The 16,610-nt window shown below is 44.0% G+C and overlaps 1 protein-coding gene across 4 annotated transcripts in view; it reads left to right on the top strand.

Annotated features, from left to right (window-relative positions):
• TC2N (tandem C2 domains, nuclear) overlaps window positions 1-16,610 on the top strand; it is a 112,005-nt gene that overhangs the window by 30,206 nt on the left and 65,189 nt on the right. For 3 of the 4 annotated variants that reach the window (XM_073609685.1, XM_073609682.1, XM_073609683.1), the window contains exon 2: window positions 16,262-16,380. In XM_073609685.1, coding sequence (XP_073465786.1) covers window positions 16,320-16,380 — 61 coding nt within the window. In that variant the 5' untranslated portion in view covers window positions 16,262-16,319. Of the gene's footprint in view, window positions 1-7,608; window positions 7,750-16,261; window positions 16,381-16,610 lie in introns of all 4 variants that reach the window. The other variant, XM_073609684.1, reaches the window with a different exon arrangement.

The following is a 16,610-nucleotide window of genomic DNA, read 5'->3' as shown; positions in this document are numbered from 1 at the left end:
AAAACCACGTAGTACGTCACTACCTTCATGATTGTTGACCAACAATTGTGTGCCGTGTGTATGCAAGACAAGTTTGGGCCAACAGCCTTCGGACAAAAGTCCACGGTTTTGTTGGCCAGCAATCCAATCGTGTGTACGAGGCTTTACTCTAGCTTTGCCTTTTTTTGTTCTTTAACCGCTTCCTGACCGCCTCACGCAGATATACTGCGGCAGAAGGGCACGTACAAGCAGATTAACGTACCTATACGTTTCCCTTTAAGAGGCTGCTTGCGGGGGTGCGCGCTCCCGCCGGAAGCTCCGTGAGCGTGATCGCAGGGATACCCGCGATTGTCTCACGGTGAGGAAAAACGGTGATCTGCCTAATGACGCTGATCACCGCTTCCTGTAATTGGGAGCGGTGATCAGTGTCGTGTCACACATAGCCCCCCCCCCCCCCCACAGTTAGAATCACTCCCTAGGACACACTTAACCACTACAGTGCCACCTAGTGGTTAACCCCTTCACTGCCAGTCACATTTACACAGTAATCAATGCATTTTTAATCGCACTGATCGCTGTATAAATGTGAATGGTCCCAAAATAGCGCCAAAAGTGTCCGATGTGTCCGCCATATTGTCGCAGTCATGATAAAAATCGCAGATCGCCGCCATTACTAGTAAAAAAAAAAAAAAAAATTATTAATAAAAATGACATAAAACTATCCCCTATTTTGTAGACGCTATAACTTTTGCGCAAACCAATCAATAAACGCTTATTGCGATTTTTTTACCAAAAATTTTTTTTATATATTTTTTTGGGGATAGTTATTTTAGCAAAAAGTAAAAAATATAGTTTTATTTTCAAAATTGTCGCTCTTTTTTTGTTTATAGCGCAAAAGATAAAAACCACAGAGGTGATCAAACACCACCAAAAGAAAGCTCTATTTGTGGGGAAAAAAAGGACGTCAATTTTGTTTGGGAGCCACGTTGCACGTCTGCGCAATTGTCAGTTAAAGCGACGCAGTGTCAAATCGCAAAAAGTGCTCTGTCTTTGGCCAGCCAAATGGTCCGGGGCTTAAGTGGTTAACCATGTCCCGTCTGCCGCACGTTTATAAGCATCCTCGGACACAAAGAGTAATATCTCGGTCATCGTAGCAGCTGCAGCTAGATGTAATTTATAATTTTTTTTATCTATCATCTATGGTAGCCATTTTAACAAGACAGGTTTTGTAGGTTTGTTCTTAAAGTGCAGTTTCAGTCTAAATCTCAATTATGGCTTCAATAATAGAGGCCCCCGCCCCCCACTCGTTTTTGGATAAAGCTTTTTTTTTTTTTTTTTTTTTTTTTGATGTCTTAAAGCTTTACTGCCATACTACCTTGCCGCGGCCAGGTACATCATTTTGAGTTTTCCACTGGCTCCTGGGATTGCTCTATCATCAATCCCAGGAGTCAATGAGCATCCCCCGCAGCTAGCATTGCGTTATTACAAAACCGGAAATGACACAATGCTAGGTGGAAATGGGCGCCATTTTTAAATAGGGAATTGAGCTATGGAAACCTGGCCGACATACAGTGGGGCGCACTTCCTTCCCACTGCGCATGCGCCGAGATCAGGAGGTGCATGCTGGGTAGCCTAATCCCGGAAGAGGGTCACAGCAGGCTTCAGATGCCCACAGTCAGGGTGGCCACGCTGTGTATCAGGAGATACAAGTAAACAATGCTGCACAAAATAACAAAAAGGGGACAGTTTTGGACAATTTGTAGAGAACAAGCGGTGACTGTCACTGGGGTAATTTTATATATATAAAAAAAAATCAAAACGACCATAACTCCGCTTTAAGTTGAATTTGTATGCAAGTTGGAACAGGTACATTTTTTTTAAGTGCAACTCCAGCCAAAAAAAAATTTTTTTTGGATAGCATAGGGAAGGTGTAACACCCCTGTAACATTTGTATTACCATCTGTGTCCCTCTTCACCTCGCTTTCTGTCCTGTTCAGGTGACAATTGGATTTTGTAAAGTTTGGGTTGTCGTGGAAGGATTTGTTGATAAAGCTTCAGTGGAGGACCCCTCCCCCCCTCTCCATGATAACTCCTACAGGAGTGAATTCCCCTTCCTAGGGGGAGATTTCCTCTCATTTCCTTTCGTCTCCCTCCATTTGTAAGTATGAGTCGTATATGAGTCGATGGTGGGGGACCTCTGATGTGACGGGGAGGGACCTCTTATGAAGGGGGAACCTCTAATTAGAAGGTGGAACCTCTAATGTAAAGGGGGCCCTCTGATGTGATGATGGGACCTCAAATGTGATGGCGGGACCTCTCATCTGAAGGAAGAACCTCTCATGTGATGGAGAGACATCTGATGTGGTGGGAGAACCTCTGATGTGATGGAGGACCACTGATGTAATGGAGAGACCTCTGATGTGATGGGGCATAGCAAAGTCAGATTATGAATGGATGGGGTGTCTCAGCCAATTGGCAGGGGTTTCTTTAGTCCCTTGGCCTGCTGGGAGAGCCTATTTATTTGGGTGGAGTCATGTGATTGGTGTTCTGCGCCACCTGGACGGCTGTCTGGGTAGACGTGTGAGAAGAACTGTACTCTGTTGCCAAGTTCTATGTGTGAAGATCTTTGGAAACTGTTAAAAACTTAGTTGCCATAGGAGGCAGTGGTCCTGCCAATACAGAAGTTGCATCCGGCTGAAGGCTTTGAACTGTATAGTTGTCTGCCTATTGTGTCTCGGAGTCTGCTAATTGTCATTGCATCTACCTAAGGGTGTCCTGGCCATATAACCCCCCTCTCCCACAGTTCTTGTTAAGAGACAATAAATCTCTTTATTTGCATTCAAAAAGTAACTGGCGCCCATAATTTCATCTTACATTACACCAACCATGCCTGGTAACCCACTCTATGAGGATGGATGTCAGCTCTCCCTGACTCGAGGAGGTCACCATTAGACCTCTAGGTGTCAGGGCCATTGCTACATACGTTTGCACTATGGTCCATTTTTGCGCAATGATCCTGCGTACATTTCAGCATTTACTGCCCCTGTGCTTAAGCCCTAAAATAAATACATAAATAAAGAATCAGTCATATTTTCATCTAGATATTTGGCTGGTTGTCACCTCACTGAAGGTTTGTGTTTCTGCAGAGCGGTCGTGCAGGTTCTCCGTTATATAATCAGATCCGTTTCTAAGAACAGGTTATCTCAGCCTCTTATCTCAGAGTTTTATTTTGGCATTTTTGCTGATATAAGAGTTTTTCCATGAGGGGGTTTAGTGTTGCTGGAGATAAGGCTGTATAACTTGGCAGGGATTATATTTGATATTAAGGAGCCATGTGCGAGCGCTGTAGAATTTTCCCTCACTGATATGTTCCATATTGCATCAGAAAAACTGAGTACCCTTGAAGGGAACCAATCAGAACTGAGATATGGGAGCTGCCATTGCTGATTTTTGTTTTGAAGAAGTATGCTCCGGCATGGTTATCTTTATCCTTGCTTCATTACTTTGTAAGGCCCCATACACACACTGGGCATTTCATTTGTTGCATAAGACTCAGGTGTTTAGGTGTGGGCGGAAGACACTAGGTGCCGTCAGCCTGTAAAACTCGATGAGAGGCAGACAGCTGCTGCGGTTGAAGCGGTGCACCAAATGGTACTAACTTAGGGCGGTATGCGCCCAGATCAGATTGGCCGGGAGGAGAAGCCAGGAAAGCCGCCCGGGACCCCGGATGGGGTAAGTGCGGGGCTGGCCAGCGAGCGAACTGGCATGCGGGCAGAGCTGGAGCACCAGCCCCCACTGGGAGGCAACCATCTTGGTAGAGTCGGGGCTTTGCTTCCTCATGCCAAAGCCTTCAGCAAGGGGAGCTGTATCTGCCCCCTCCTCGCTCACCGGAGTGCTGGGCTGTGGAGGGGGTGGGAGTGGCTGGGTCGGGCTCTCAGCGGCTCGTTGAGTTGGATGTCGTTCCAGGGACCTGGTGGATCCCGACTTCCATTGTCGTGATGAGGCGGAGCCTGACTCACCTCAGGTGCCCCCACAGCAAGGTGAATGCTGTGGGGGCACTGAACAGGAGGGAGGGGCCAGGAGCACCGAAGAGGGACCCGAGAAGAGGAGGATCCAGACTACTCTGTGCAAATCCACTGCAACAGACAGGTAAGTATCACGTGTTTGTTATTTTTGTAGAAAAAAAAAAACACGAGACTTTACAATCACTTTAAATATTTTGTTATTTTTAGGGTTTTGATACATTTTAATTTTTTATTTTGGCCACTTTGTTATTCAACGAGAGTTCGGCCTCAACAACATGCACGTGGGTTTAATTCCTTGTGTGTCCCACATGTTATTACAGGCTCAGTGAATGATTACACAGCTGGGAGAGGGAGCTTAACTCCGTCCTTATTCCCTCACCACTGATGTCAAGATAAACAATAGTTTGGCCAGATAGCTGAAACTTCAAAGGACAGGTCCTCTTTCCTGCATGCTGAGAATCCGGTTGTTCCCCACAGCAGCTGTGACCGCTAGTTACACCTTTTCTGATAGCGCATGGAAAAATTCCAGGTTTTCCTGTTAATTTGCACGCAAGAGACAAAACAGGAAAAGATGAGACAAAAAGGAAATGTGGAAAGAAACAAAGAGAACAAATATGTGAAAACAGCAACATTGTTACATCTGTGATGTTTTCAGTTGCCATGACTGATGACTTAGCTGTTCTGTGCAGATATTTTGGCAGAGGTGTTCCAGCATTGTCTTGGTGACAACACGTCTGTCACTGATATATAATGACGTTGTGGGGTTTTTTTGGCAAGGGAAAGGATTAAGAATATGGTCAGGTGTGAGGTGACAGATACAGGTTGGGTTGAGGTTTAGGGAATAAAAGGCATAGTTCACCTTTACAAAAAAAAACTGCCTATGCAGGTAAGGGGTGCAGGGTCGTATTAACATATGGGCTAATGGAGCTGCAGCTCCAGGCCCCAACCATAATATAGGCCCAGGCTGGACAGATTCACCATCACCGCTCTTTACTGTCACTTGTAAACACAGAAGCCTAGCTTCTGTGCTACCAGTGACAGCACGCTTTTCCCGGCAGCTCTCACAAGCGCTTGCAGCACGCAGGGCAGACAGAGAAGGACAGCCTGCAGAGCACGAATGTGTTTATGGGCTTCAAAGAGGGCATTCCCTAGCTGGCTGAGAAACAGCCTGGTGCTCGGATGCCGTACCCCACCCCTGCTGGACGATCTCAGTGCTGTCCAGTGGTGGAGAGGCAGAGCCACAAATGGACTGTGTGGGAGGCTGGTGGCTTCTGAGGTGAGCTGATGGGGGGGGGGGTTGTTTGTGAACAGGTGAGGGCAATGAGAGGGCAGGTGTCAAAGCTGAAGCAGCTGCATGGAGAGATGAAGAGTTTAGCTGTTGTGGAGAGAAGGTTAAAAGGTAGGGTGACCACCTGTCCTGGATTGCCCGGGACAGTCCCACATTTGACAGGTCTGTCCTAAGTCCCGGGCACCCTCATTCCGAGACAATAAAATGTCCTGGAATGAAACGGACAGAGCCGTTGGCGGTTCTGCTTTCTGTACATATCAAGTAGGGTAAGCTCATTTTAGATTTAATTGACCTAATGCTAGCCTGGTTTATCTGATCTGCCTCCTTACTAGTAGTATCTTGTTATTCATTAATTCTTTTAGTCAGGTCCATTAATATTGGGACATCGACACAATTCGAATCTTTTTGGCTCTATACACCACCACAATGGATTTGAAATGAAATGAACAAGATGTGCTTTAACTGCAGACTTTCAGCTTTAATTTGAGGGTATTTACATCCAAATCAGGTGAACGGTGTAGGAATTACAACAGCTTGTATATGTGCCTCCCACTTTTTAAGGGACCAAAGGCAATGGGACAGATTAACAATCATCCAAACTTTCTCTTTTTAATAGACATCACCAGACACTGGGTTTCATCCCTGATGATGTTCTGCCAGGCCTCTACTGCAACTGTCTTCAGTTCCTGCTTGTCCTTGGGGCATTTTCCCTTCAGTTTTGTCTTCAGCAAGTGAAATGCATGCTCAATCGGATTCAGGTCAGGTGATTGACTTGGCCATTGCATAACATTCCACTTCTTTCCCTTAAAATACTCTTTGGTTGCTTTTGCTGTATGCTTCAGGTCATTGTCCATCCGCACTGTGAAGCGCAATCCAATGAGTTCTGAAGCGTTTTGCTGACTATGAGCAGATAATATTGCCCGAAACACTTCAGAATTCATCCTGCTGCTTTTGTCAGCAGTCACATCAATAAATACAAGAAAACCAGTTCCATTGGCAGCCATACATGCCCACACCAGGACACTACCACCACCATGCTTCACTAATGAGGTGGTATGCTTTGGATCATGAGCAGTTCCTTTCCTCCTCCATACTCTTCTCTTCCCATCACTCTGGTACAAGTTGCTCTTGGTCTCATCTGTCCATAGGATGTTGTTCCAGAACTGTGAAGGCTTTTTTAGATGTTGTTTGGCAAACTCTAATCTGGCCTTCCTGTTTCTGAGGCTCACCAATGGTTTACATCTTGTGGTGAACCCTCTGTATTCACTCTGGTGAAGTCTTCTCTTGATTGTTGACTTTGACACACATACACCGACCTCCTGGAGAGCGTTCTTGATCTGGCCAACTGTTGTGAAGGGTGTTTTCTTCACCAGGGAAAGAATTCTTCGGTCATCCACCACAGTTTGCCGTGGTCTTCCGGGTCTTTTGATGTTGCCGAGCTCACCGATGCGTTCTTTCTTTTTAAGGATGTTCCAAACAGTTGATTTGGCCACACCTAATGTTTTTGCTATCCCTCCGACGGGTTTGTTTTGTTTTTTCCGCCTAATGATAGCTTGCTTCACTGATAGTGACAGCTCTTTGGATCTCATATTGAGAGTTGACAGCAACAGATTCCAAATGCAAATAGCACACTTGAAATTAATTCTGGACCTTTTATCTGCTCCTTGTAAATGGGATAATGAGGGAATAACACACACCTGGCCATGGAACAGCTGAGCAGCCATATGTCCCATTACTTTTTGGTCCCTTAAAAAGTGGGAGGCAGATATACAAACTGTTGTAATTCCTACACTGTACATCTTTTACAGTTCAATTTGGACATATAACTTTGGTTCGTTGTCACTGTTGGTGGTGTGCATGGGAGATATGTTGGTTCCGGTTGGCCGGGCACACAGTTGCCCAGTTGACGGCGCCCCTCCTCCCACTCTGCTACACGGCGTGACGATGGTGGGCTGTTCCGTGGCTGCGCATATATGGGCGGTCTTGGCACTTGAGGCTTCCTGCATACCAGACTCCATGCAGCTTGGGATCTCATTTTTTCCCCTCTCTTCAGTTTCTTCATCGACAGTAGGTAATATTGCACACCTTATCACCGCCCCTCGGGCCTTCCACTCCCACCTCCCAGGTACCACTGGTGGGTAACCACTTCCCTCACTCACACTTCCATCCCACACAGCTTATGGTTAGCTTCAGGGTTGCCAGTCCTCAATTCTGCACACTATTCGCTTTTTACTACCACGGGTCCCCTGCCCACTTTCTCACCCATATCTCTTAGAGACTTCCCAGATTCACTTCATATTTTCACTTCCTACACAGGAGTGCCTGGTGGTTCCATGCCTGCCCTGGTTGATGCCTGTGTGGGTCGTCCCCGCCGAGTTGTCCGCCACAGCTCCCGGTTGGAGGTGCCCTCGGGTGGCTCGCGGTGCCCAGCACCATACCATCAATACACAAACTACAGTAAGTGAGCATGCACCGGGTGTGGGGTCTTCTTTACCCTAACCCTGTTCATGTTTATATATATATCAGACTATTCATATATAATAATTCTATTTTAGATACATGACGCGCTTGCTCCTGACGAGTGTCTCAAAACCCACGAAACGCGTAGAGCTGCCAGACACCGTGTTTCTACTAATACTTACCCAGACCTTTAAGTCATTATGCAATACCCACCTTTACAGGACTAGTGAGGCCATAGGTCCTGCAGGCACTATTTTGCAATTTATGGTTTTATACAATCTTGCTATTGGTGAACTATGGAATATTATTGTGGTTATATCATGAGATACCAATGTCATTACCATGTTTATTGTTATTACCATGCTTATCGTTTATATTTGATACCAGCACTATATGTATGTATATACTATATAATAATCAATACAGTTCCTATATGTTCAATTTATTCTAGTGCAACCACGTGCTTCATGCAAAGTCCCACTCTTTTGCTCTCCTCATTTTCAATTTTTACTCCAGATCCCCCAGGTCATTTGTAATCCTTTTGTAATCTAATGTATGTTTTTTTTTTGTATGCAACTTTAGTGCCTTAGCTATAAAGATCATTTGTTTAATGTATGTTAGCCTAACATTGAAAGAACAATTACACTCTTTGAATCTAAGTGGCTGCCTGCAAGTGCAATGTTAGGCCAACATACATTATACAAATGCTTTTTCTATCTAAGGCACTAAAGTTGCATAAAAACCCTGCTCCGTTCTCGAGCCAAGTGATATTTCTTAGATAGGTAAGGGGCGGGGCCACCGGCGATGTCACACGGTGGCACCGCCCCCTTGTGAAGTCACCAACCAGTGCATTCTGGGGGGGGGGGGGGGGTGTGTCCCTGAATGGCAGTTTGGAAATGTAGTCACCCTATTAAGAGGTGGCTGCAGAGATAATCTGTGAGCTACCCCCATCTCATTGGGGAGCCTGGGACCACTGAAAGAGGTCAGGTTGGCTAAGCAGAGATGAGAAGGAAGAACATCCACTCCTCCCCCTCCTCTGTGGCGTAAAAAGCCAGAAGCAAGAAGGATGTTGTTACTTCCAGTTTTGGTCCTTTGTTTATCTGGCCGGTACTGGCCAGGGAGGTAGCCAATCCAATCAATCTGTGTTTGATCAGCTGCCTTGTAGGGCAGAGGATGGATCAGGGGTCTAATAGACCCCCGATTTCTCCATGTAGAGGGCCTGTCACTGCACAGCAGTTCATCCCTTGTGATAGCAATAAATTAGAAAAAAAAAAATGTAAAACAAAATAAAATTTAGGGAAAATAATGAAATAATAAAAAAAATTAAACCACCCCATCTCCCTGTGGTCATGCACAAATGCCTATGTAAACGGCGATCACACCACATATTAGGTATCACCACAAATGTCAGAGCGAGAGAAATAATTTTAGTGCCAGAACATACGCTTAACTCTAAACCGGTAACCTGTAAAGGTTTTTAACTGCTCAAATGACGGAGGAGCGGTGCGGCTCTCGTTCTGAGATGATGTCATATGACGAAGTTCCAGAACAACCGTTGCCGCGCTAGGACACGGCGCGACCCCGATCTCTGTAAAGAGCCGCGTCCGCGGCTCTTTAACCATGTGATTGGCTGTGTCCAATCACGGCCGGTCACATGTAAACACATGAGATGCCGGTAATTGGTGCTCCTCGCCTCACACTGACAGAGTGTGGGGCAAGGAGAGCCGATCAGTGGCATCTTCTCACACTGCTGTTAATCAATGTCCATCAATGTCGCCCATCAGTTCCACCCATCAATGCCCATCAGTACCGCCTATCCGTGCCCACCAGTGCCACCTATCAGTGCTCATTAGTGCCACATATCAGTGCCCATAAGTGCGGCATATTAGTGTCTCCTCATCAGTGCCACCTCATCAATGCCCACCAGTTCAGCCTATCAGTGCCCATCATTGCTGCCTCATCAGCGCACATCAGTGAAGGCGAAAAATTACTTAGTTACAAAATTTACTGACAGAAAAAAATTTTGATTTTTTTTTTTTGTAAAAAATAAAAAAAAACACCAGTGATTAAATACCACCAAAAGAAAGCTCTATTTGTGTGAAGAAAATGATAAAAAACTTGTTTGGGTACAGTGTAGCATGACCGCGCAACTGTCATTCAAAGTGCGACAGCGCTAAAAGCTGAAAAATGGCTTGGGCAGGGAGGTGGTTAAGTGCCCGGTAGGCAAGTGGTTAAAGTGTTGCCTATGGAGATTTTTAGGCACCGTAGTTTGTGTCCATATCACGGACGTGCATATACTATATATCAAGTAAAATTGGATCAATTTGCTTTAAAGCATTGGATTCAATTTCTGAGTATTTTTGAAGAGTTAACCCGCCAATGGATGGTGCAAATTCAGCAGGTGACCAAAACTGTACAGACAGAGTCTATGGTGGTATGTCAATGCATAAAGCAACATTTGAAACAGGGCAAAAATCCTGTATAGGCACAATGGTACAGCATTGTAGCAATAGTACAGTGAACAGGATCAAAGCTGTCCTGGTTTACGATATCAGAATTGGCTGTGTTTGGTATTAAGGAATGGATTTGTGTGTGTTGACACTTTTGTGGCTTTATTAACCCTCCCATCATACTGATGGACTGAAATCTGGAGAAGAACTTCCTCTCTGAGGTTTGGTGGTTTGCCATGTGAGCTCGTGGTTAGAAAGTTTACTTAACTGGCTCATCCTCAGTCAGTGTGTAGGCAGAGATTAGACTTTTCCCTTCTTGTATGTAGTCAATGAACAGTAATGCAGTGTACACACGAGCGGACTTTGCAAACGGACTGGTCCGACGGACCGAGTCCGGCGGACAATCTGATCATGTGTGGGCTTCATCGGACCTTCAGCTGACTTTTCCAGTCGAAAATCTGATGGACTTTAGATTTGAAACATGGTTCAAATCTTTCCGACAGACTCGAGTCCGGTCGAAAATTCCGCTCGTCTGTATGCTAGTCCGACGGACGAAAACCCACGCTAGGGCAGCTATTGGCTATCAACTTCCTTATTTTAGTCCCGTCATACGTCATCACGTACAAATCCGTCGGACTTTGGTGTGATCGTGTATAGGCAAGTCCGTTCGTTCAAAAGTCCGTCGGAAGTCCATCGAAAGTCCGACGAAAGTCCGCCGGAATGGCCATCGGACTTTTGTTGCCGAAAAGTCCACTCAGGTGTACACGGCCTAAGCTTATCAGTTGTCCATCTTGAGGGCCCATTCAGACCTTGTCATCTAGATGCTTTTCATTAACATGTATTAAATGTGCTTTTTTCACCAGAGTTAGGGCTCAGTCACACAGCAGCCACAACTCACATCTTAAAGTGGTGTTCCAGCCGAAATTATACTTTTCAAATAAAAATACCCCTATAATACACAAGCTTAATGTATTCTAGTAAAGTTAGTCTGTAAACTAAAGTCTGTTTTGTTAGTTTATAGCAGTAGTTTTTTATTTTCTAAACTTACAACAGGCCATGGCCATCTTAAGTGTGGGCATCTGAAGCCAGACAGTAATTCTTCCTGGATCTTATCCTTGCCGATCTTGCACATGCTCAGTGCAGCACAAGCAGTGTAATAGGTTTCAGGTCAGGTTTCCATAGCAACGGCAGTTTCAGAGGAAGTTGCCGCCCCTTCCCAGGAGGCATTGCAAACAGGAAATGATGCGATGGGCCACGGCCAGGGAGGAGGAAGTGAAAAATGAATACAGCAGATATACAGTAGGTGCTGACAAAAAAATTAAAAAATATCCAATTTGTTTACAGTGCGCAGTTTAGTGAGGGATGCTGAAGAGTTGTAAAAGTGGGTGGAACTCCACTTTAACTCAGAAACGTCCCCTGTATTGCTCTCTGTCTCCTCCAAATCTCTGACTTCCCTTTTTCTTGAAGCCATCATCTGACTTCCCTCAGGCACAGGTGTCAAGCTGGCAGCCCTCCAGCTGTTGTAGAACTACAAGACCCATGATGCATTGCAAGGCATGATGGGACCTGTAGTTCCGCAACAGCCGTAGGGCCGCCAGTTTGACACAACTTGCATTAGAGGGTCTTTACGTTCGTTCTCCATCGTCCCACTGTATGTAGAAATGTAGCCGCCCTCTTTTGCTGGCTCCTAAGATGAACCATGGACTATGGGATTTGTAGTGTGCATACAGCAGTATGCAGTACATGACCCCAAGTAATGTTCCAAACAAACAGAATTGTTGGAGAAAAGAAAAAAGGTTTTGGAGCTCACAAAAGCACGTTACAAGGAGGCAGAAAAATCACATTGTGAAAATAGTTTACAGGGCTTATAACCGCTTCTGGACCACCCTGTAGCACATTTACTGCTACAGGGTGGCCCTTCTGTGCAGGATCACACATACACACAATATATATATATATATATATATATATATATATATATATATATATATATATATATATATATATATATATATATATATATATTTATTTATTTATTATATACACTGACACACACACAGCATGTCACGAAAGTGAGTACACCCCTCACATTTTTGTAAATATTTTCCTCTATCTTTTCATGTGACAACACTGAAGAAATGACACTTTGCTACAATGTAAAGTAGTGAGTGTACAGCTTGTATAACAGTGTAAATTTGCTGTCTCCTCAAAATAACTCAACACACAGCCATTATTTCTTGCTAAATTACACTGGCCATACGCGTTACACTCTTTCTTTAAAATCTCTTGTAATGTTTAAACACTTCAGCCCCTGGAAAGGATTTACCCCCTTCATGACCAGGCCATTTTTTGCGATACGGCACTACATCGCTTTAACTGACAATTGCGCGGTCGTGCGACACTGTATCCAAATAATATATTTGTCCTTTTTTTTCCCCCACAAATAGAGCTTTCTTTTGGTGGTATTTTATCTCCTCTGCGGTTTTTATTTTTTGCGCTATAAACAAAAAAAGACCGACAATTTTGAAAAAAAAAAAAAAAAACAATATTTTTTAACTTTCTGCTATAAAACATTCTCAATAATTAAAGGAAACATGTAGCAGAATACATATTGACTTAAATTGATAAAGGAATTAGATTTTTTTTTTTATATCAATTTAAGTCAATATGTATTCTGCTACATGTGTTTGGTAAAAAAAAAAAAAAAAAAAAAATCCCAATAAGCGTATATTGACTGGTTTGCGCAAAAGTTATAGCGTCTACAAACTATGGGTTAGATTTGTGGACTTTTTATATTTTTTATTGTTTTTACTAGTAATCAGCAATTTTAACGTGAATGCGAAATTGTTGCGGACAAATCTGACGCGGACACTTTTTGGGGACCAGTGGCACCAATACAGTGATCAGTGCTAAAAAATGCACTGTCACCGTATAAATGACACTAACAGGGAAGGGGTTAACATTAGGAGCTATCAAAGGGTTAAATGGGTGTCTAGCCAGTGTTTTTCTAAACTGTGGGAGGTACTTTTCCTGGGGGGGGGGCTTGGATCCATGTCTTCCAAGTCTTCCCTACTGACAGAACGGGGACCTGCCTTGTGTACATAGGCGTTCTGCCTGTGTACTGAACAATCAGTGAGTGCCGACGGACATCAAGTCACAGTGGGAGCAAGCCGCTGGCGTCGTGCATATGCACGTCCTACCCAGAGGAGCAGTAAAACTGTTATGGGGCGGACCTAAAGCGGTTAATTTAATTTCCTTGTTTACATAGGTAGACCACCGTTCTGCCTGTCCTCGGGACGATCGGCAGGTTCTGGTGGCCGCCGGACCCACTGATTGGCTCCCGCTGTGTCCAATCACAGCAGGAGTGGGGCTCCAGTGGCGCGCCCCAGAGCCCTTTAAAGAAATCACACACACTTGTCTTTGTACTCCTCACCTGGTTGCCCCCACACACACTTGTCACCATCTGAACCAAATAAGTTTATCTTGGTCTCATCAGACCACAGGACATGGTTCCAGTAATCCATGTCCTTAGTCTACTTGTCTTCAGCAAACCGTTTGCGGGCTTTCTTGTGCATCATCTTTAGAAGAGGCTTCCTTCTGGGATGACAGCCATGCAGACCAATTTGATGCAGTGTGCAGCGTATGGTCTGAGCACTGACAGGCTGACCCCCCCACCCCTTTAACCTCTGCAGCAATGCTGGCAACACTCATACGTCTATTTCCCACAGACAACCTCTGGATATGACGCTGAGCACGTGCACACAACCTCTTTGGTGGATCATGGCGAGGCCTGTTCTGAGTGGAACCTGTCCTGTTAAACCGCTGTATGCTCTTGGCCACCGTGCTGCAGCTCAGTTTCAGGGTCTTGGCAATCTTCTTATAGCCTAGGCCACCTTTATGTAGAGCAACAATTCTTTTTTTTCGGATCCTCAGAGGATTCTTTGCCATGAGGTGCCATGTTGAACTTCCAGTGACCAGTATGAGAGAGTGAGAGCGATAACACCAAATTTAAACACACCTGCTCCCCAATTCACACCCGAGACCTTGTAACACTAACGAGTCACATGACACCGGGGAGGGAAAATGGCTAATTGGGCCCAACTCGGACATATTTACTTAGGAGTGTACTCACTTTTGTTGCCAGCGGTTTAGACATTAATGGCTGTGTGTTGAGGTATTTTGAGGGGACAGCAAATTTACACTGTTATACAAGCTGTACACTCACTACTTTACATTGTAGCAAAGTGTCATTTCTTCAGTGTTGTCACATGAAAAAATAGAATAAAATATTTACAAAAATGTGAGGGGTGTACTCACTTTTGTGAGATACTGTACATACGTGATCCTGCACTTCCGCCTAGAAGGCGCGCACCACTGGCGTCCCGAATAATCACAGCCAAAGCCGATCTGCAGGTGCCGGGCACTGGATATCTGCCAGTACCCTGTCGATCTTCGATAAAACACACAAAAACTGAGACAGAATGGCAATCTGTCTGTAAACATGACAGATTTCCTTTCTGACGGGGGGTGGGAGGGAAATGGATTCTGTGTCCCTGCAAAGCAAGGAATAAAATCCATCTCTTCCCCTAGTAAAACAGTACACTGTGTACACACAAACACTGGCTAGGCACACAGTTAACACTTTGATGGCCCCAGATGTTTAACCCCTTCCCAGCCAGTGTCATTAGTACAGTGACAGTGAATATGTTTAGCACTGATCACTGTATTAGTGCCACTGGTCCCCACAAAGTGTCAAAAGCATCATTTAGTGTCAGAATGTCTGCTACAATATCACAGTCCCGCTATAAGTCCCTGATTGGTGCCATTACTAGTATTAAAACAAAATAAAAACGCCACTATATATCCCAGATGCTATAATATGCTACAGATGCCAGATGCTACAGATGATATATGTAGATGCTATAACTTTTGCGCAACCCAATCAGTATACGCTTATTGGGATTTTTTTTACCAAAAAATATGTAGCAGAATACATATTGCTTTAAATTTATGAAGAAATTTATTTTTTTCTTTTTATTGGATATTAGCAGAAAGAAAATTTTTTTTTTTTTTTTTTACATTGTCAGTCTGTTTTTTGTTTATAGCGTAAAATATAAAAAAAAAAACGCAGTGGTGATCAAATACCACCAAAGGAAAGCTCTATTTGTGTGAAAAAATTACAAATTGTGTTTGGGTACAGCGTGACACAACCGCGCAATTGTCAGTTAAAGTAACACAGTGTATATATATCTCAAAAAATGGCCTGGTTATGAAAGGGGGGTAAATCTTCCAGAGGTCAAGTAGTAGATGTGTATGTATGAATTCTGGAGAATAAGTATATTGTTCAGGACCCGTTCACACCCAGCTTTTTTGAAACAAGCGTTTTTTTACGCGTTTTTTTTTTCTTTGCGCAGTAGAGAAGCCCACTGACATCAGCAAACACAGGAAAGCAGCTTGTGGATCTTTCTGCTGCTTGCCGGGTTTGCATGTTTTAATGCAGCAAAATGCGCGTTTGCTTGCTGCATTAGGGGTATCAACAATTATTAATCTGCACTGTTTATGTGTTCCCAGAACACGCAGCTGTGAATTTAACCTTAGTGTCACTTTAAAGTGTATTTTGTTTTTTTTTTTGTTTGTTTGTTTTGGATGGAATTAAGATGTACTTGAACCCCGGTCACATTTTTATTGCTGGACGATAATTCATCCTCTCTATCTATCCTAAGGGAAGCCCATTTCCTATTCTTTCGTTTCTCTAGAGGTGATTCCAATCCTATGTGGCAATATCTAAAACTTCCAGTCTGTTGCAATCCCTCTCCGATAAGAAAAGTATTTGTATTATCTCATGATTCATAGCTTCATTCTTCCATCCTTATTTTTTGTTTCCTTATCTCCTATAACACTGAGCCAAATGTGATACAATCCTGCGGCTCATTTGCATATCTCCTCTTCATTACTTTGTATCGCTCATTGTTGAAATGCCAAAATTTTGTAGAAGATTTTTGTGGTTGTTGTGGTCTAAACTGCTTACTGTTATAAAAGTGCCTCCTTCTCTTTATTAGGACTGATTTACAGGGTATCCGGCCTCTGATCTGCGAATGACATTCAGCTACGCCTAGGATGGCGACGGAATTTATAAAAAGTTGCTGCAAAGGGTGTTTTCAAAGCGAACAGAAGAAAGGTGAGTGTGACAGATAATTACAAAGTATCACTATGGGACTAATTTCTTGCTAAATTACGCTGGCCATACGCGTTACAATCTTTCTTTAAATTTCTTGTAATGTTTAACCACTTCAGCCATGGAAAGATTTTACCCCCTTCCTGACCAGGACATTTTTTGCAAAATGGCACTGCATCGCTTTAACTGACAATTGCGCGGTCATGCGACACTGTATCCAAATAACATTTTTG

This window comes from Aquarana catesbeiana, linkage group LG13, assembly GCF_042186555.1.
Source record: "Aquarana catesbeiana isolate 2022-GZ linkage group LG13, ASM4218655v1, whole genome shotgun sequence".
Lineage (NCBI taxonomy): Eukaryota > Metazoa > Chordata > Amphibia > Anura > Ranidae > Aquarana > Aquarana catesbeiana.
The sequence above is the reverse complement of the archived record's forward strand: the minus strand, read 5'-3'. Positions and strand labels throughout refer to the sequence as shown.